Genomic DNA, 20,272 nt, shown 5'->3' on the forward strand with positions numbered 1-20,272 from the left:
CAGCAGGCGGAGAATCTAGGAGAAAGAGAGACGAGCCCTCTGGCCTATTGTCGGTGCAGCTAAGCCTGAGCGGCCTAACATTCAATATCCACCTTAGGAGCGCCAGACCTAAAGGGCGATGTCAGAAATACAGTTGCCCGACAGGATTGAGGCATGCGCCAGCCATGCCGTCAAAAAGCACAGCAAACCAGAAATATTACAAACTAAACACCCCATCACCCGCAAAGGTCTTGCATATCGTGTTTTGGAAGCTTTGTATCGAACTTTTCGTTCCCTCCTTCCCAAAGCCCCAATTGGCATGTGAGAACCAGAGGGCCCCCCTCCCTGTGGGATGGGGCCTACTCCCGGTGTCTTGGGTTCCCACCGCGTGTTGACTTCTGTTTACGTCTTCGCGTAGATTATCTAGTGCATTTCGTTATTACATCTCAACTCTTGCGGAAAAGGCGCCCAAGTGTACATACACTGGGGCTTGGTGCCGCTTTTTCTAAGGTCCAACTCACTGTATGTGGATCTTTTCATTTAGGGCTCGCATCTCCCTTGTGTGTGCGCCAATCAGACTGCCCAATCTCCAGACGCAGAGAGGCAATGGGCCTCTTCGTGAGGAGGCGAGGCCCTACCCGTAATTGGGGAACTCCCTTATGTTTTACCTGCAGTGGTCGTGGTAGTTCGTGTCATTTAGGACTTGTATTCCTGTTATCACTGGTCTGTGTGTACACCCCAGGGGCAGCTGCGCCCGTTCCTATCCCCTCTGAGAACATCGATTCTCCATCGGTGCCTTATTTTTCGAGCAAGACACATCAATTTGATGTGCCTCGGTTATTGTTACTTCACGACTTTCCTCTGAAAACAACTACAGGGGGGCAAGCGGCGGAAGAGTGTCTGACCTTATTCAAGGAGAAATTTCCTGATCTGTTAGCGTATATCGAAGGTGATTCGCATCTGATGGCTGTGCGCGCCGGTGTCTCTCCCATTTATGCCGTCCAGCCAGCACTAATCTCTTAAGCGCACCCTGTTTCCCTCTATTACTTCACCCCCATGACCTGCTCTGTTTCTGGCGTTCTCTTCTAATCGTCCTGTACCACTGCATGCATGCCGCGCATTGTTTTCCCATCTCCGGTTGCTGTGGTTCTTGGCTGTGCCTGTGCCAGTATTTGTGTCTTCTCCAGTGTCTCATAAGAGGCTTTCTTTTCAGCGCTTGAGACTCTACTGCGTCAAAAAAATCGATGTACTTTTCTCTCATTATATGGGTTCCTTTTGGGGGTCTCTTAGTCGTCTTTCTCGTTGCACTGCAGTGGTTGTCAACTACCTGTGGGGTATGCAGGCAGTGAGGGTATCGAGATCACGCCGCTGCCCCTCTCATCCCGACCGCAGCTCTTTGCCTATGGAGAAAGTATCTTTAATTTCATCCTCATCATTTCGCAGTCCGAAAAAATCCGTCAGTCCTGCACCGCCTGTATATCCCCGTCTCCCCGCTTCCCTAAGAACAGCACTCCGGTCGCTATTGTGCAGTGTTCCTATGCTTCTTCGGATTCAATTCGATTCCTACATTGCTATGCCTAAGCTTGCATATCCATATATTGCTTTTGTCGTTTGCTGTATCCTCGGCACTCCGGAACGGCACCCGCTTGCGCGCTTGCTTCATATGGCTTCACCGACTTTGCTCTCCTCTGCCTACCTGTCTCTCTGTGACCTTTTTGAGTTACCGTTTCTTCAGTTCTGTGCTATTTTTCTGCTGCTGCGAGCCGCAGCCAGTTCTGTTTGTAGTGTCATGCGTCGCGTTGAAGCACCTGCACATCCCTTTTCGCCTCACTAAGCCCACTGATGTATATCTCTTTCAGAAATCCCAGATGAAACGCCTACAGACATTCTCGAGTGGTTAGACTCGGGAGGCGAAGAATCACAAGGATCTGCTCACGATTGGCACCAGCTGCAGCAGGAGCAGCAGCAGCTCCAGCGGCTTGGGCAGGACGACCCCCAGAAGCAGGAACAGTTGCATCAGCAACAACAGTATTACTCTCCCTTGGAAAAAAGCCGTTCGCTGCTGCTGCTCTTAGGCCCCCATGCGCCCCCACCTTTGCTACAACTTGCTGCTGCTATCTTTGGAACTACTGAACTTGCGCCATCCTTTTTACAGCAGCCCGTTGCAGACCTGTTCAACGCAGTTTCCTTTGACCACGCACTCAAGAAGGAGCAGCAGCAACAGCAGGGGACAGTTTTTGCTGCAAGGGACTTGTTGAAAGGTCATCCTCATGTGGTTACTCCCCTTGCCGAGGGTAGGATAAATTGAGGAACCCTGTGGTTGCTGCTGCCCACGCGTATACCCTGTTTCGTGCTGCTTCTGCACACACGACCCTCGTCCTGATTTTATCGCTGGCTGTGGTGCCTGTCTTGCGCAGATGAGCTGTTGCTGTACAGCGGAGGATATCACTTAGGGGCACTGCAAGTCGGCTGTGGTGACCAGCACTGCTCAAAAGAGCAGCTCCCTCCCCAGGCGTTTCCTTTGCTGCTGGCTCCTGCAACAGCGTTTGCGCAGGGTGAAACCACGAATCGCAGAAACAGCAACGAGAGCAGCAGCAGAAGGGCTGCCCTTGCGTCAGCTCTCCAAACCAGGAACAACAACAGGGTGCTCCTTCTTAGTGGGCCGGAGGCCTGCAGCCACGCTTTCACCTCCGTCCAGTCCATCTCTTTTTCAGGAAATGAATTCGTCAGCCAGTGATGTTGCTGCGTGCTGATGCTCCCTCCCTTTGGTTCTGGTGGTGCCCCGTTTGTTGCTATTTTAGGATGCAAATCACCTGCAAATTTCGATGCGGTGCTGGATTGTGGTGCCCGCTTCCCCGTGGATGCACCGTAGGATTGCAAGTATAAGCCGGCTCCAGAGAGAGAGGGGTGCTGTTGCATCGTTGTACCGCTTACTGCTGGGATAGCTACAATGAGTAAAGTTACACGCTCTGTCATGTACATCTGTCTTTTCTGCGTCAGGGGGTTGCAAACAAGCGTTTCTGCACGGAATCAGTAGCCTGGGCCCTTAACAGGCGTGGAGTTCTTCGCTGGTCCAACCTCAAGCACCATCTGGTCCGATACTACTGCGGGGTTGATCGTACTGCTGTATCTGGCTGGGTCTTTAGCCGAGGAGAGGTTCTCTACAGTGAAACGACCTGGGTGCCAGTGCTTCTACTGGTGGTGATGCTGGCTGCGTAGGTGCTTCGATGAGTCGTAATGTTTGAAGCTGTGCTGCTGCTTTCGCCCTGCAGGTTTCTGGTGAAAACAGGCGTCTGTACACGATAACAGATCGCCTACGTTTTTCATTGGACCTCCATGAGCTTCATCAAGGCAAGACCTGTCTCCGCAGGATGGCATCCAATGCAACTTGTATTACTGCGCCTTCTTTGCCTGTCTTTATGCCTCCATATTTTTATGTGCTTACTAAACCTTTTCTCACATGCTGTGATTACCGCATTCAATCTAGGCCATAATTTGAGGTGTGTGCTTTTAGGCGTGTGGAAACCGTACGAGGGCAAAGACGTTCAACTTGAATATCTCCTGGGGGACCCTCTGCTTCGTCTTTTCCTGAAGAGGCAAAACGATGGCCCGACGTTTTTCGCCGAGTTTATGGTATTGTTCAAACACTGCGGATAAGGCACTAAAGACTAATGGGGCTGGGGGGAGGATATTACCACGGCTAGCTAATGCAGAGCGCACCTTCAGGGCTAATCAGCATTCTATAGCGCAGACACTAGAGCGTTTCACATACACCATGTGGAGAAGCGAACAAAAGGCTATGAGGAAAAGACGCATAGAAAGTTAAACTCAAACATACCATTGTAAAAAGCAATGTCAAGCCGAGTACTTTCGTGGGAAGGAAGCACGCGTACTGGACACTCTTCGATCTTTTGTCCAGGCTGCACAGAAGTAGCAGAGACGCAGATGTGGGATCAGCAAGAAACTAAAGGAGCTGTGACAGCAGGAAAGGAAGCCGCAGAAGTTTCTCAGGGAACGATTTACTCAGATCTGAGTGCTCCTTACATCAGAACGTCGTTGGACAAGCAGACCTGGAGTACTCTTTAAAATTCGGTGGGGTCAGCCATATACGTGCGTTTTATATCGTGCAGGCGCCAGACCGTGCGGGGATCCTGAAGCTTGTTCTTCGACATGCCAGGCTCGGATACAGCTCTTTATTATTGCGTGAGTGAACTCATATGGAGTGAAACCCGCTGTAACCATCCCTAGAGATAATTTGACCAGTCCCACGAATTTAAATACCAACAGAAGGCACAATTATGGACCGGTAATACACTGCCCAGCACACGATCTTCACTACCAGGACTTGTGGCGGATACCCCATATGGCGCTGCCTCTATTTTGTCCCGTTACCAATCACATGCATGTGATGGAGCTTTTATTGTGGCCATGTATATGTGTCTACCCGCATCAGCTGATCTCCATACAGAGTCGTGTATAAGTTGGAATGTGGACGAGCACTAGACCACTGCGAAGTGAATGTCTATGTCTTGTCGAGCGTTTTGTATTCTCTCATTCAATCTGAATGCATAGAACGCTATATGCTTCGAACCGATGTAACAGTGTTTAAGCAAAGACAAGGTAGTTTACTTCCTCAGTGGCGTGCCTTGTGGAGGTGGGTTTGGGTTGCTGCAGACTCGCTGGCTCCCTTAAGGACGCGAAGAACAGATGCCATTGAATGGCTTCACCCCAGTGGAAGTTTCTACTACTTCATAATAATCATGGTGCTTGTAGGTAAGCTCTAGGGGTCGGGTTATTGAGCTGGAAAACTAAGATTTGTCTCAATGGTTACAACGCCTGGCTTGCTTGTGCGTGATAATTTCCTTCCCTGCTCAGCAACGCTGGTATTCGCACTGCTGTTTATTTACGGAGACCGTCCATCGTCCTCAACGGCGGAAGGGAAGAAGACAGATTAAGCAGAATCGGCGTGAACAGACGTTAGTACACGCAAGCGTTTTGGGTTGTAGGTCAGGTCCCCCCGTGTTGCACCTGTTGCAGGCGGGTTTAGGATTTATCCACCATGCTTTAATATCTTCTACAAACTTATCAACTCTTGCAAGCCATATTTTGGAATAGAGCGGCATTCTAGATAACGACACAAGAGAGCCATGTGTGGTAATCGAAGGAGCCTTTCTCTCGATGTTAGCGCCGAGAAAACCTAACCAGGGCTGTTACGAAAGAAGAAGCATACAACTGGGAGTGCATTACATAAATGGCAGATTAATTGCTTCGGACCAATTTTTTAGTGGCCTGGTACGGATTGGAGAACATTGTGGGGCCCCAGGGGGCTGTCGCCCCATCGGCTTCTGGTTCAATGATCAATTTACTAGCTGTTCGTACAAAATTGTAATGATAAAATGCACTAGAGGTGGTCAGCATTCAATTTTCTAGGCGGCCGTTTCGCTCTCAAGTGTCAAAGCGGTGTAAAACTTAAGCAGTCTGAGAACATACCTGATCTGAGGCATTGCTTATCTGACCAATTTCCGGGGTTACCAGATTGATTTTCTGTGTACCCAGACCCTTATGTTTTATTCCCCCCTCCTTCTTACCTGTAGGCACCTTGTCTTCGTATAGCTTCTCCGTTTTCTCTGTAGCGCCGTTATGCTATGGAGCCCCTTCCATTCTCACCTCGTACAAACGAAGGACTTGATAATACTTCTGGAGAAGAAGATGCAGCAGAGGAAGCCCTGCGGTTTCGGGTGGTCACAAGAAAGGACAAAACTCCGCGGGAGCCTCCTCGCCTTCAGCACGTGGTGGACAAGGCGGTAGCTTGGGGCCCTACTATAATGCCTCTCTCGAAGGTTTTAGATGACAGAGAACGAGAAATCCTAGACATGGAAAGACAACAGCGAAAGGACATCGAAGGAGTGCGAGATTGTTTTACCATTCAGGGTGTTCTGTCCACTGGCGAATGCGAAAGACTTGTGCAGGCGGCAGAGTGTCAAGGCTTTGAGTACTGGGCCGAAGAAGCTCACGCTGCCAGCAGTACTGGCAGCATTAGCAGGAGTCACGTGGCTGCGAGGGCAAATCACAGCTATCGATCCGCCTATACCCTTGAGGTGGAACATCCAGATCTCGCAGACCTCCTGTGGGTGAGCCCTTTGATCTCGCGAGCCAAGCAGTCATCAAGAGCGATTCGCACTGTGCGATCTGAACGCCTTAATTCAATCTCGGAATTTATCTGTCTTTGTTTGTGATGTTTCCTGCAGCAACGCGTGCGGGGTTGTGTGGTGCAAGAAGTCTGTTTCTCTGACGACGACCCGGAGAGGTTTGAGCGGGACTTAGATGGAACGTGGGAGGCCTGCGGAGTGAACAGCACTTTTCTCTTCGCAAGGTACTTTAAACAAACTATTTGTCGCATGGATTCAAGCTCGCAAGGACTGGCAGCTGCAGCTTGTGGACGCGAGAGAGCAATGTGTGCAACAGGGAATGTTTACGAGAGGCGCTTCAAATCGAGACTTTTTAGAGCAGAGGCTTGCCATTGAAACTAGTAGCCATATCCTATACAGCTCGCGGTTAAAGGGTTATTCAATAAAGTCCTGGGAAGAAGGCTAGAGAGCATTGGGCACGGAGTTGCACACTTGATAGAACTAAGCTCTTGCAGGGGAATGACGGAAAGGCAAGCCGCGACTTGGAAACTCCACGCTATTTACAGCGGCATGAGGACTGACCAAGAAATTATATGGTTCGCTGTTTAAGGGTGTGTGGGTAGGTATACAAGTGGGGAGAACTTCGGGCCGCACACCGACGGCTGTACTATCCGAGACTTCAACAGCCGCTCTCTGTGGCCCATGGTTATATACCTGAATACTCCAGAGAGTAAAATCTTAGCCCCCTGTACACAATCTCTCGTAAACCCTTGAAGGTGTCACTCCTCTAGGGTCCACGGCAGCCTACCTCTGACGACGGCGTAGCGTATATATGCCTGGTGAGCAAAAAAAAATTTGGGGGGTGACGGGGTATAGAAGCTTGTTCTCGTGAGTGGATTGCTACTCTTCAGAGGGTGGAGAGACCGTCATTCTGAGCGAAGAACAGAAGGGATTGCCTCTCAAAACAGATGAGGCAGGAAGGTGAGAAAAACAACACGAATGTAGGAAGGTGGACCCGAGGTTGAGGCAACAAAACAAGAGATTGAGGTGTACACACAAACACTGAGGACCATGGGGAGGACGAGCTCTTAGCTTAGCCAGAGAGATGCAATACTACAAAGCTTTCCGCTTGCCTTGTGCCAGTGAGGGGATTTCTCAGGTTCACTGCCGACGCCGAATGTGTGGTGTATGAATGCAAGCCTAAAATTGGCAATGCTTTGCTCTTCTACCACACTCAGGTAAGCATACTCGTTAACTATCGTGCTTAAAATATTTCAGTTTGCGCGGTTACCATTGCTGCACCTGCTTGGAGTTGCGTGTTGCAGATGCATGAAGGTAGACCCGTGGGGAGTGCAAGCGTCAAGTACATTATTCGGACTGATGTAATGTACCGTCGAAAGGTCAGTAATGACTCAGCACTCTCGTTCCCACTAAATAAGTATCTAGAAATATTCAGATGCTAAAGGTGAATTCTAAATGCTCGAATTCGCAGTTCGGATTAGTGCACCGGCGAGTACGCATGTTGCGCATGCTTCTCTTGCGAGTATTTCTTTGGTCGCTTTTGAACATCTCCTTGTCTTCATGAAAACAATTTCTTTGGAGTATGGCTACTCCACTGTTGGTCCTGCATGTCTCTCAGGAGCCATTATTCACGCATCCAACCGATAGGGAGGCGTTCGCACTTTGGATGAAAGCACAGTTGCTTGCAGAGAAGGGGGAAACGGATGCCGCTGCAGTATTATTTCGACGGATGACAAAAGCATCTCCAAAGCTTGCACATTTTTACGGGCTCTAGACTGTTATAGTAGCAGTCAAGCAAAATGTACACGGCATGAAGACGGCTTTTGGGCTCGATAAATGTGGAGAGTAAAAGTCACCGCGGACATTGTCTAAGTTTGTTTAACAGCAATTATGTAGTCCTCTGGGTAAAAAAAACGTATCACACAACTTTTAGAAAAGTAGCCTGAATGGTAAGGCGAAGGTGTCCGATGGCTAGCGCGTGTGATGTGGAGCACGCCCAGTGTCGTTCTTACTTAATGTGCAGAGCCTACCATAAATTTATTTTGCGGTAGCGAAACCTTCTAGCCATTTTAACTTTTATGAATATTGCATCTCAAGTCTCACTGGGGGCCCTGGCGAATACCTTTCACCCATTTTCGGTTCGGGCACAATTTGCGCGCCCCAAAACTTCGACTCATTAATGCGGGCGACGCATGGCACGCACGTAAAATTATGTTCATGCCAGGCTGTCTCAATGGTTGCGTTATTTCGAGTCAGAACACGGATCGGTCAGTCAAGAGTGGTGCGAAATGTCGCAATAGGTAGCAAACGTGTTCTGCTTGAATACATTGCCTACCAACGGGGCACATCACCGTGGAAGGTCCCTACTAAGCGCTTTTTCATCCCCCAGAGCCTGGGTGCATGGAAATCGCAAAGACAGTGGAGGCAACTCATGGTGGAAGCCGGATAGCTTCCAATCAGGCCACGCCTCCACTTTTTTGCGCTGTACAGACCCCGTGGACCCTTACTCTGCAGTTTGATAAATAGTGAAAGCACATGGGAACAAAAGGAAATAATTGCTACATACTGAAGTCGGAGATAAACCGGAAAGTGCTAGCAATAGGTATCCCATGTGATCATGAATGTCAGACTGATGGCTTGTCGATTTCAATTGCCTTCCATCATAGGAAGGCTTACGTCATTATTCATTCCGTTGCTCAGCAATTCCACTGCCAGAAGCTTTATCTTTACTCCCCCCTTTTCTTTTCTGCACAGTACCAAAGCCCCGCACACTCCGCAGCACAACCGCTTTGATGATGTACTCGCGCAGAAACTGCTTCACATGCATTCCATAAGGGCAAATTGGTTGAGCAGGGAGGCCTCCTATGGTGAGCACTACTACTAGGAAGCCAACGCTGTGGTGCAGCATAGATTAGATGCATCACGTCGTCGCCTGCTGATTCTCAGGGTCGTAAGCACTGACACCTGTGGACGCACCGATAACATAGACTTAAACGGCTTTGAACCTCGGATCGTCAGCATCCCCCTCATCTTATCTGAAACACCTGAAGGACGTTGAAACGCAGGAAAGACAATCGACGATATTTTTAATCCATTGCTGTACGGATGGAATTTTCACGTACTTCTCACTCAAAAGCATTATTTGTGATCCCGTGGCTACTTTCCGATTCGACAAGGCACGTAGCAGCTTAACCCACCGGAAACAACTTGTCGAACTGTTTTGACCACTCTGTTCGCTGCCCGCTTTCCCTTATGCTGTTTTGGTAGGTTTGTACTACTCGTCGATTCGCGACTAAGGCTATGGCTTTCCACGGTGGGCTCCGACGCATGGCCATGAAAGGTTCTTCGGTTGCCTTGAGTATGGGAAGACTTCAGTCGTCCACCTTGGGCTTGGCTTCGCACTTCTGTCGGAGATTCATTTGTAACGGATTTAGCAGGCTCCAATAGAGGTGAAGTGTTAGTAGTATCTGCTGCTGAGGGTGATTCGTTGTGCAGGCTTGGATATAACAAACACGGTTCGCTGTTGCTCCTCACTATAACCCGAAGGCCATGGTTAGCATCATGCGATTGCTTTCTGACGTCCAGAGCGTTGCCGTGAAGGTCTCGTTGCATCTCTTGGGGATGTGACTGCATCAGTAATTCATTTTGGGCTTCGCTATTGCTAGGGCCTGCGGCGTTCCCTGTTGAATGCAGACTTTTCTGGCCTGCAGAGCCTGATACCGAGTTACTGAATGCATTTTCTGTTGGCTCTTCTTGCCGGGACATCCTGGGCATGCCATTCTTAAGGTTGCCACTCGTTTTCTGCGATAGAAAGGGTGCACACACGCCTAGAGCCCGTTAGGCGTTTGCAGAGGTATATGAAACGAGAATCCGGTTTGCTCCAGCTCACATTGCAGATGCGTGTGACCTTGAGTATAGTGCTCACCGAGCCATTGGTCTGAGGATGTACCGTATTCTCTTCTAGTATTGACTCCATTGACGGTACTTTCTTTAGGTGGTTTGAGAGGCCACTGTCTGTTGTTGACAGTTCAGCACAGGGCTTGATTAGGTCAGACCGCGAATCGCCGTCATTCTGCAGTTGAGTATCGCCATCAGATTCTGGATCAGAGGACTCGCCTGTTTCAGGAGAAGGTTGCTTTGGAAAGTAAGATGTAATTTTTTTGATCATATCATTGAATTCCTGTGGGGGAAAAAGTCTTTTCTGGAGTTTGACTAGTTCTAAAATTTGTTCCCACATTTCGAAGTTAGATTGGGACCTCAACATTTCCTGCAGTTCCTCCCATCCGTCGGCAACGGTCGCGGATTGTGTCTTTGCGCGGGGTCTCTGCCCATTATTTCGGCGTAGTTGCACACCAGCACTGCTATCCGTCTTTTGTGACGCCTCCACCGTGGTCGTGGACTGCTGTATTGGATGAGCTGTGTGCGCATTTTCAGTATCTTTTGTGGAATCCGGAAGATTGTGTCCTGATGGGCTGCCAATCGCTGGAACTAACAAAGACTTCAACCTTGGCTGATCTTTAGTATTCGCTAGCACTCCAGGCGTTGTTCGCAGCGTTTGATCATTGGATTGGACTAACATTTGATCTGTCCGAGGCGATGGATCGTTTTGCTGAGGGGGAGCAAATATCATATAGTACTGCACAATACAGAAACAATCAAACGCGTCCGCATGCTCCCTAGCACTGCGCTTTGCGTGTGAAGTGCCTCAACCACTTAGGCATCTGAAAGTGAAAGAATATCTGGAGGTGTTGTTACCGCCTGTGTTGACGGCCACACAACTGCTCAACTTTCGTATGTCATGTGATACGAGAATCGGCGATATCCAAAGGTGTATGTTATTCTTCGAAGGATCACGTGCTGGTTTAGTAATTCTATCCACCTGCTGAATTCACGCTCATGATTCAAGCTCACTTAGCCTTATAAATGGACCGTACGCGTAGAAAGAAGCTACAGGACACAAGCGCACTTACAAAAGCGGAAATGGGAATGGGTTAGCTCACTTTTGTTGAATTAGAAAAGTCAGTTTCACGTAGTACGTTGCTCTTCTGCAGAGCAAGCCAAAAACTTACGCGGCAAATACAAAGCACAAGCTACTCCTGCATCATCAGTACGCTTTTTATCTGCATTTGTTCTATTCAATGGAGCTGCCTGGACCTACCATCACCGTGAGTGCACCACAGTGTACTGCGGGAATACAGGAGACAACAGATAGCTTTCCATCCCACGCTACCACAAATCTTCCCTGTCACGTGGACCAGTTGTGTGCTTCCATTATCCGATGAGGTACCTCTGAAGCAGGCCCAAGGCCTCCAACCACCGTTCCGACAAAAGTAGCACTTTGTATCAGTTGAGCGTCACTGGCTGTGTGCGGCATACTGTACAGGTATATGAGTTTGCCTTACTAAAGGGTCTTTAGAAGCTGCGAGGTCAGGCACGGATTTAAAGGTGGCATCCTCTACAATATTCTCCGTAGTTAACTGCGGACACACAGGACACCCAATTCTTGGGTCAACAACCGAAGCGGCATCACCACAATCACCTTGGCGTGTCTAATATGACACCACATATAGTGAGCCCTTGCTTATGAGGCCACTCTGCTGGCATGAGACAAATAAGAACAGCCCACGGCTTATCGTGAGGCTCTGAATGGAGGATTGTTGTCTGTGTAACACATGGTGCTATTAGTGTTGTTTTAACGAAAAACTGTGTGCATAGTGTGAATGCAGCGGCTACTGGCAAACAGCATTGAATTCCAGCAATGAGAGGCTTGATCAATAAAGAAAGTATTCTCAACACTGTCACCACGGCTCAATTCGTGCACTACTTTTATACAATAACTGCGATTAGTAGATCTTCTGCAAGAGCAACGGTGGGTAATCCCGGCCGAGAGCAAAAGCCTAGCAACACGCATTTCTTGAATTATGACTGCATCATTGCCTCATAATAACTAAGACATAGGTTTTTTTGGCTGCATACATCATCACAGAATCCATGGACCACTTTTTGAGAGAGCCGGCGAGACGTGAGGTTTTTATGTCCACGGGCAATCCCAGATGAGCAACGGAGTATCCAAAAAGTTAACGCTGCTCCAGCTAAAGACACCAGCAAAATGGGAGGGAGAAATAGAAGTGTTTTTCGACCTTGTGGTACCGCCCTCTCCCCATCCAAAGTGGACTGGTTTTGCTCTAGCAGTACCCCAGGGTAGGAGACACTAACGGCGCTTTGTTCCGGGATAGATGGTGCCATTGACACAAAAATAAAAAAAGCAGCTGTGCTAGATGATCAAATTACTAGAAATTACAAAAGCACATGAAATACAAAGTCTGCTCAGGGGGTCCATGCTAGGTGGAATTTGCATCCCGCAATCGAGACAACGCGGGGGGGCGCAATCCAGTTCCTCGAGGGCCAGCGGAGCTGCGACGCCAGGATCGAGAATGCACGTTCACGTTTGAAGACAAACTCCGTTGCAAAGTATATAGAAATTAAAGCCCAGAAGTTCTTGAAATGCAGGCTATAGGCAGGTTTTCGAAATTTTCTGCTACCAGTTTGCCACAACTTTTTTTGCGCGACTCTGGGTCTGGTCACTTCAGCGCACACACAGTGTCGTCTCTTTGCATATGATCGAATACAGCCTTTGTACTTTTGATCCCTGTGGGCCTATCCTCGGAGGCATTTCTACTTTGCATGCTGTATTGCTGGAATCACTCCATCATACTTTGTCACTAGATGGGGTGTAAGCACAAATGCAAAAAATTTGTGAACAGCCGCATTGGATGGTAATGCTAGTCACAACCGAAGATGCCGATATGACAGATGCTCCCGGTCCCTCCTGTAGCAAGTAATGTATCGTTTACAGCTTCCTTTAATAGTTCATCCCTTCCGCTCTAGGCTTGAGCAACATAAGGCATTCAACTCTATTAGTTACTCAGAGCTTGGCTTACGGTAACCAATGAAACAGCAATTAACCAAAGTATGTCCGAACACTTTCGATGCACGCGGAGTAATGGCGTTGCAAGCCCTCCGAAAATTCTTGTGTGAGGTACCTGACATGCGTTTAGTTATTGGTTGTTCACCTGTTGCATCTTAAGAAAAACCTAAATAATGTTGCCCCGTGCAGGTTAGCCTGGATGCTTGACTCCGCTAACTTGCCTATGCAGCTAAAAACACCTTATGATATTTTCGGCTTCTCTGGAGCCAATCGACGATGAAAAACGAATCCGTTTCTGCCCAACAATTCAGAAGTAAACGAGAATGGAACATTAAGGGACGTTTGCCTTCTTAGCACTTGCAGGAAGTCGCAATACTGCAAAAAGGCAAATAAATGCCCAATCACTGTGCCGAACGTACGGAATTTACCTTCTACTTCGCCTTCCTACTGGTTCATATTAGCAGGATCAAGCAGCACAGAGTCAGACATACAACTGACCTGGTCTAACAGGAACGTCTGCATAGCAAATCTTTTTGAGCCAGAGTCTTTGCTACGCAAAGCAACATAACGAGAAGTAGCAGTGCATAAAATCAAACGAAAAAAGTATACGAGTGACGAGGAACCCCACGGCGGCTTTTTGAGCTTCTATTGCCTCCCATACTTCCGTACTTCGCTTCTTCATACAAAAAGGAAGCCGTAAGGCAGCCCTGGTATGCTCAACCTCTTACTACCTGTCGCATATCAGGCAGCTCGCCTTTGCTTTCGTGTACTACTTCTGCCCAGAATTCCCGTGATGTTAAGGAGTAATACTTTGGCATTTGACAAATTAAAAGATTGTTATGAAAGCGTAGGTAAATATAACCCTTATGTAAGGGACTAAACTTAACCACTTTCTATTGCGCCAGTTATATTTCACTAACGGGGTTTTAAGAAGTGAAAAACTAATAAATCTGCAAGTATACAGTTTTCATTGCAGAATGTTGTTTCTTTTAGCAAAAAGGTGCGATACTGTGTGCGTGTGCGCTAGATTCTATGTATAGCTAGCTGTGCTCACGGTCCATATAGGGTACAGCTAGAACCCGTAGTGGCGCACCGCTTCGCATTGAAATCCCTGTGGTCGCGGAGAATGGAAAATGGGAGGTCTTCTGAAAAACACTTCACTACTTTCTACTCCATTTATGCGAAGTCTAGAATCAACACTCCCCTCACACAGATCTTAGCTGAGCGCTACAAGTGGTAGCACCGCATGGTTCAATCCAGGTGTTCGCCCTGCTCAATCACTGGCTATGGATGCAGAGTAACGTCAGACTGCCATGCAGTAAGTGTGTGGCCTCAGTCAATCCATTCAGCACTTCAATAATCTGACATTCTTCATTTAAATTGCGGAAAGAAGAAGCGTGCATGCTATGGCAGTTGAGGGTGGTGCAGGGCCGGTTGGGGCGGGAGAGGGCGGCCTGCAAGCTATGATCAACACAATAGCTCTACATTGGCAAAACACCTTGTCTGCCCACGAACATTTGTGATGCATTGGTAAGCTTTTTGCCGACCAGGAAAGTATGATAGCCGTAAGAATGGGCAGTCACTCAAACCTTTCATCCGCCGGTTGGGGAAGTGTCTTAGTTCGTACCTTTTGAGAAAGAGAGACGAGTGCTCTTTGTGACGTGTTTACTGGATGCACGAACACTTCAGTAACGGCCTTGTTCCTGAGGAGAGGGGTATCTGCTAGCAGGGACTACAGTAGATCAAGCCTTCACACGAGCAGTGACACATCGAGTAATGGCGGGATAAGCTCAACAGCAAGCTTTGAGAAGACTGAGAAGCCTGAGGCACTATCAATAGAGTGGTGTACTGGGAAATATGAAGTTTTGATAGGCAAACTCATAGCGTAGATGAACAACTGCCTTGTCAGCAGCTTACCTCAGTATAACCTGAAGTGTCGCGTGAGGTGGCGCCAGGATAGGCAGCGACTTAGCTAGTAACATCGGCCGGTGGGGCCTCCGCAATTCGATTACTTGACGGTACAGGAGCAGATGAGCATTCTTCCTACGTCTTCGGCTGACGTGTAAAGCTAAGTCAGCACTTAGAATTTAGGGATGTCGGGCTGTGTCATTGGCCCTAGCCTACAATCGAAGGTGAAACAGGAAGCAAGGCCAGAGCTAACCCCTGCTCCGAGGCACTCCCCGGCAGTGCTCTTGCAGTCATTGTGGCAGATTGAATAGCATACTCTAGAACTGCTAGCGCCTTGAGAAAGCCCAAGAACGTGTACATTCGGACCAAGTTTAACAAAAGCAGGCCACTCAATGAGCGATAAAAACAGATCAGGGAGAGGGGAAGCCTTACACGCAGGCTGCGGGGCAGTGAAGGGAATTACCGGAGAGAGTCGCAGTTGCAGACCCGCTGCAGGTCAATCCAGCGCTGAAGCAAGCTTACTTTGATGCTTGAGGACTGCTGGCGTCGCTTGACATTGGAGGTGAAGTCGCTCTGTTATCCGGGAAGGTGGCGGAAAAGTGCAATGTGCTTCTTCGCTTGTTAGCGCAGCCCCCAGGATTCAATGCTGGTGCTGATGGGGTTCAGAGCACAAGGATTGGCAAGGCCAGTGCAAGTGAATGTCACTTCAACTCGGAACTGATTGCTGTCAGCATGCTCTTTTTTGTTGCGCTATGTAGAGTCGGTAGCGGAACAAGCTGCCGCCAAGTCTTCATGGGGCCGGCTCAGCAATGCAGTAAGGTAAAGCGCTTGAGCGCGCATTCCGTCGTGCTGGCCTTGCAACTGGCTCTTTACTAGGGATGTAAGCTGAATCTTTAGCAGACAAACACTGGGAATAGGCATATATCAAGGAGGAGCTAGAGGAGTTGCTACATGACGACGAGCTGCCAGCAGGATAGACACCTGCTGGTCGCTGATGCTTTGAGGTCGCTTGATGCTCCTGAACACCCCATTGCTCTGGCAAAGACATTAGCCAGTTGGCCAAAGCCTCAAGAGGAAATCAAGCGGCACCTGAATGATCTGTCGAAAAGCAAAGTGGACGGACCGACCAGTGCCTTTGGGCACAAATAAGTGTTGATGCAGAAAGAGGAAGGAAGATGGGAACGTGCGTCAGCTTAGCTGTGAATTCCTGAACAAGCTAGCCCTGAAGCAGGGCTCCTGAAGACCCTATTTGGCAAGTCGATTTGCGAAGCAATAATTTACTCAGCATTCGACTTGACGCACGCTTTTACACAAATCATTGATCATCCTAAATGACAAGCACAAAACGGCGTTCCACACCTGGACTCGCGATTTCGAGTATACCTGTATGCCGTTTGCGTTAGTTAACGCTTCACTGCAGGTGCAGCGACATCCCAATACGGCTTTCAACGAAGCAACAAAGAAGAGGTGGACGGCTGTGTACATGAATGACGTCTTAGCCTTCGGCTTTCAGGAGCACCTACTGCACGTATGGCGTGCGTTCCACCTGTTGCGGGGCAAGCGGCGCTGCGTGAATATAGGCAAGTTTTGGCTTTGCACGAAAAGAGACGCATGTACGAAATTGTTTTTTGCCTGGAAGATTTCAGCCGAATTTAGCAACATTTTGATGCACTCAAGGCTGTCCTTTCACCGTTACTCACCCACATAGAAGTAGCGATGTTCTTTGGCCTTGCATCTTATTAACAAAGTTCGATTTTTGGGTTTGCTAGGATCGCTGCTCATCACTTCACCTGCCTCAGAAAGGGCAGCCTATGACCTGGACAGAGGAAGCTGAAGCTGCAGCAAAGGCTCCTATAGATCTCCCTTGAGCTACGAAGGTATTCAGGCTGCCTGAAAATGAGCCTTCATTCTTCGTAACAGCAGATGCTAGTGACGCTATGGTGGATGCTATTCTCTGTCGACTAATCACGGCCTCTCCAAAACATTAAAGGGGTTGCTAGGTATGCTCATCGCCTCACCGGTAGCAGGCACTGGTATCTGATGAGGGCAAAGAAGCTCTGCGTGGTGCTGTTAGGGCGTAACTAGATGCCAGCAGTATTTAGATAGGCGTTGTTTTAAAGCCCAGGCCAACTATCATCTTTCAGTGTGTTCTACGAAGAGTTTTCAGTATTTCGTAAAATCATGGTGTCTCCTGCCGTGCGATTCTACACTGAAGTGCATCGAAGGCATCACTAAAGTGGTAGCAAACCGAGCAAAAGAGGATCAAGCCATGGAACCGGGTATTTTGTGAGCATAGACTTGAAAGTGTCGCAGGAAAAAAACGGTTGGTTTTTTTCGCCTTTCCACCTGCCTGGGAAAGGACGGTGGGTCACGAGCTCTTCTGCCGTCCTGCACGCAGTTGGTACAGGCGAGAGGTATTCAACATTCAGGGGTGCGTTTGAAATAGGTCGATGGCGGAGGGAAGATGTCGCGAGCTAAACTACACGAAGCCACTTGCTAGCGCACTAGATATGTTTAAATACGAATTAGTGAAGAGCTGTCAATCGGCTTAGCTCGAACCAAGATGTTGCAGTGCTGTGTGCGCTAGATGCTGTGTGCGCTAGATGCTGTGTGCGCTAGATGCTGTGTGTAACTAGCTTTGCATGCTCAAAGTCCATGAACGGTCCACTTACAAGCACGCCAACGGATCGTTTCCCCTCCAGGGGGAGCTTTGAAGGGCACGAGTGAGGGAGAAAGAAAGTTCATAAGACAGACAACCGTAATTTCAATGGTTTGTGCGAGAGTCAGGAGCTAAGCGTCTTCCAGCAGACACCATGGAGGGAGCCTCACAAGCAAGGGGTTACGTCAGAAGATTCCTCTTATGATGTAGCTCCCCCTCCCCCCCTAACTGGTTAAAGTCTATTCAAACAGTGGAAAGCACTACATGAAGATCTAATTTTGCTTTTAGGGCATACTGATTCTACCCGATTCTGGTAGATTGGCACGGTCCCCTTCCTTATCCTACGGTCATTTAATGCCCTATGCCAGGACACTGGCATTAGTGTGTATTCCCTAGTACTCTAACAGCACTCAACGTCCTATGTGTCCTTACATGGGTAGATAGGATGTACAAAAATGCTATGCAATTGCATGAAAATGCATAGGTGTATTTGCACTCACAACACGATTATGTATAGGTAGATTGCGTGCAGATGTAAACGTGTATGCTCCTTTAGCGACATAGGGAATTCTCAAGTAAGAAACACGCAATGCAACAGGAAAATGCAGGAGATATTTATGTTAGGAACAAGGAATGTTTTGTCGTTCTGCTCGTTGCAAGAGTGCAAGTAACGCCTCATCAAGTGCCTGAGGGTCTACTGCCTCTCTTCCCCTCCGAACAGCCCGAAAGATACTCTCGTTAAGGAGGTTTTCGAGGTCTGCACCACTCAGCCCCTCGGCTGCATCCCCCACCAGCTGGAGATGAGCCCAAGCCTCCCGCACCAGCCGGAGCTTCTTACTCCTAGCATGCAGCTTAAGTATTTCGTGCCTCTCTTGGGCGGAAGGCAGTTGCAGATGAATGTGCCTATCAAATCGGCCAGAACGTAGCAGGGCAGGGTCAATCGCTTCCAGTCTGTTGGTGGCACCAATAACAACAACTCCAAGACTGCCCCCACATACTCCGTCCATTTCCATAAGAAACTGATTCACCGTCTGTACATACTCCTCGTGCCCAGAAAGGGTTCCCCAAGGGCTCAGTCGGTTCCCTAGGGCATCTAACTCATCTATAAACAAGACACAAGGAGCCCTGCGGCGCGCAGCCTGAAACACCTCCCTCACCCTGCGAGCTCCTTGTCCCACAAAGACCTCCACAAACTCGGAGGCTGCTGCAGAGAGAAAGGGAACCCGCGCCTCCCCTGCGACAGCCCTCGCCAGTAACGTTTTGCCTGTCCCGGAAGGGCCCACCAGCAGCACTCCCCTCGGCAAGCGTGCCCCCATTGCTGCGTATCGACATTCTCCGTTCAGCAGAGACACCACCTCGAGCAACTCATGCTTCTGACGCGACACGACATCTGAGAATGCAGTGAGGGGTGGAGAAACCTCGAGGCCCCTGTCTGTCCCCGTGTCCTTGCTCCCCCTTGAGGAATCTATCAGGGAGCGCAGCATGCGCCACCAGAGACAAAGCAAAACCACAGGGAAAACAAATGAAACAGCTTCTGAGACGCTGGCAGCTCTGACAAAGCGAAATCTGGGGACACGCGCTGCTACAGCTCTGAAGAACGATGCATCTGCCCCCGGCACTAATGTGGAGGCAAACTGTCTTCTGTCTTTCAGCAGCAACAGCAAGCGAGAACCAGAGCTGTAATGCACTTCTTCCACTGCATCTGCCGATACCAACTCTAGCACTTCAGAAAAGGAGATCTCTGGGACTCCTGAGAAGGCTCGGCGGGTTGCTGGCCAAGTGAATAGTGATCTTGGAGAACCAGCGGAGGAGGTATCAAGAGACTTTGAGGGACCCTGATATTTTGAACCCAATACTGAAAGGGGGGCTCCAGGCACTTTCTTCGGAGACCACAAACGGCGCCTGGAATTCCAATCGGTAAGACGGTAGCGACGCAGGCGTAGAGCTAGCAGTATCAGCAGAGCAATTCCCACTAGCTTGAGCTGCTTGTGGTCCAGAAAGAATCGGGTCGCCTTTAGGGAAGCTGTGATCGCCAATATCCTCCGTAAAATGCGGGAGAAGGATGCGAATGCATTCTGCAACGCTCGTACGCAAAAATCCCTCAGCCGTAACAAGCGTGGCTCCACAGGGGCTCCCTCAGATGCCTCTGAAACCTCAGCTGGCAACTGGAACACGTCTTCCTGAGTAGAGCAAGGCGATCGTCCGGTCGCCTCTCGCTGGTCTCCTGCGCAGACGCTTTCACCATTGTTGCATGTGTTCTGTTCGGAAGTCCAACAGGCGTCCTCATGGCTGGATAGCCCCGATTTTCCTTCGGAGGATAGCCTGCGTACCATCTGTAATAGGGCGAAAGGAAGAGAGAGTCTTCGCCCTAGAACACTATTTTTACCCTGCCGTACCCGAAACCCTACCCCGTCGGGGCCCAGCCTTGGATCCCGAGGGAATTACGGAGGGCGAGCTGGATGGAGAGCAGCAGGTATAACACACCAAAAAATACAGATAATTGAACTGAGGAAGAGAGAAGAAGCAGTCAGTCGATGCAGCGAAAACAGTAAGACGGAGGGACATGAGAAAGGATGAGGGGATAGAAAAGCCAAGAAAGGAAGAATGCTGCGTGTTTTTCGCCTCCCTTTCGTTATAATAAAATGTACA

At 49.1% G+C, this 20,272-nt stretch overlaps 2 protein-coding genes and 1 pseudogene across 2 annotated transcripts; 2 read left to right on the forward strand and 1 right to left on the reverse strand.

Annotated features, from left to right (window-relative positions):
- The first annotated feature begins 118 nt into the window (after nucleotides 1-118).
- LOC34623928 lies at nucleotides 119-7,902 on the forward strand. The gene is made up of 17 exons (XM_022737031.2): nucleotides 119-296; nucleotides 524-928; nucleotides 1,322-1,435; nucleotides 1,839-2,273; nucleotides 2,397-2,704; nucleotides 2,980-3,072; nucleotides 3,252-3,330; nucleotides 3,494-3,612; nucleotides 4,110-4,182; nucleotides 4,654-4,748; nucleotides 5,613-6,110; nucleotides 6,228-6,352; nucleotides 6,731-6,837; nucleotides 7,019-7,088; nucleotides 7,267-7,345; nucleotides 7,433-7,507; nucleotides 7,747-7,902. Exons 1-17 carry the CDS (start codon nucleotides 119-121, stop codon nucleotides 7,900-7,902), a joined length of 3,009 nt encoding a protein of 1,002 aa, XP_022588816.2.
- Nucleotides 7,903-15,356: 7,454 nt separating this feature from the next.
- LOC113146581 lies at nucleotides 15,357-16,631 on the forward strand (annotated as a pseudogene).
- A 1,612-nt stretch (nucleotides 16,632-18,243) lies between these two features.
- Nucleotides 18,244-19,956, reverse strand: LOC34623807 (ATP-dependent zinc metalloprotease FtsH 3). The gene is made up of 3 exons (XM_026334371.1): nucleotides 19,740-19,956; nucleotides 19,480-19,635; nucleotides 18,244-19,370 (listed from the first exon to the last, which is right to left on the reverse strand). The coding sequence occupies exons 1-3, from the start codon at nucleotides 19,954-19,956 to the stop codon at nucleotides 18,244-18,246; spliced, it is 1,500 nt and encodes a 499-aa protein (XP_026190156.1).
- Between the last annotated feature and the right edge of the window lie 316 nt (nucleotides 19,957-20,272).

The sequence above is a fragment of the Cyclospora cayetanensis genome, unplaced genomic scaffold (assembly GCF_002999335.1).
Source record: "Cyclospora cayetanensis isolate NF1_C8 unplaced genomic scaffold, CcayRef3 CcayRef3_contig_40, whole genome shotgun sequence".
Taxonomy (NCBI): domain Eukaryota; phylum Apicomplexa; class Conoidasida; order Eucoccidiorida; family Eimeriidae; genus Cyclospora; species Cyclospora cayetanensis.

Bases quoted from the DNA above. Each gene is read 5' to 3' on its own strand.
- LOC34623928 (XM_022737031.2), top strand. From the start codon at position 119: ATGTCAGAAATACAGTTGCCCGACAGGATTGAGGCATGCGCCAGCCAT. The intron at 2,274-2,396 runs GTAGGATAAATT...TGTCTTGCGCAG, and splicing joins GGTTACTCCCCTTGCCGAGG to ATGAGCTGTTGCTGTACAGC. The intron at 3,613-4,109 runs GTATTGTTCAAA...TATATCGTGCAG, and splicing joins CGTTTTTCGCCGAGTTTATG to GCGCCAGACCGTGCGGGGAT.
- LOC34623807 (XM_026334371.1), bottom strand. From the start codon at position 19,956: ATGGTACGCAGGCTATCCTCCGAAGGAAAATCGGGGCTATCCAGCCAT. The intron at 19,636-19,739 runs GCTTGTTACGGC...GCTTCCCTAAAG, and splicing joins GGGAGCCCCTGTGGAGCCAC to GCGACCCGATTCTTTCTGGA. The intron at 19,371-19,479 runs GTATTGGGTTCA...CCTTCTCAGGAG, and splicing joins TGCCTGGAGCCCCCCTTTCA to TCCCAGAGATCTCCTTTTCT.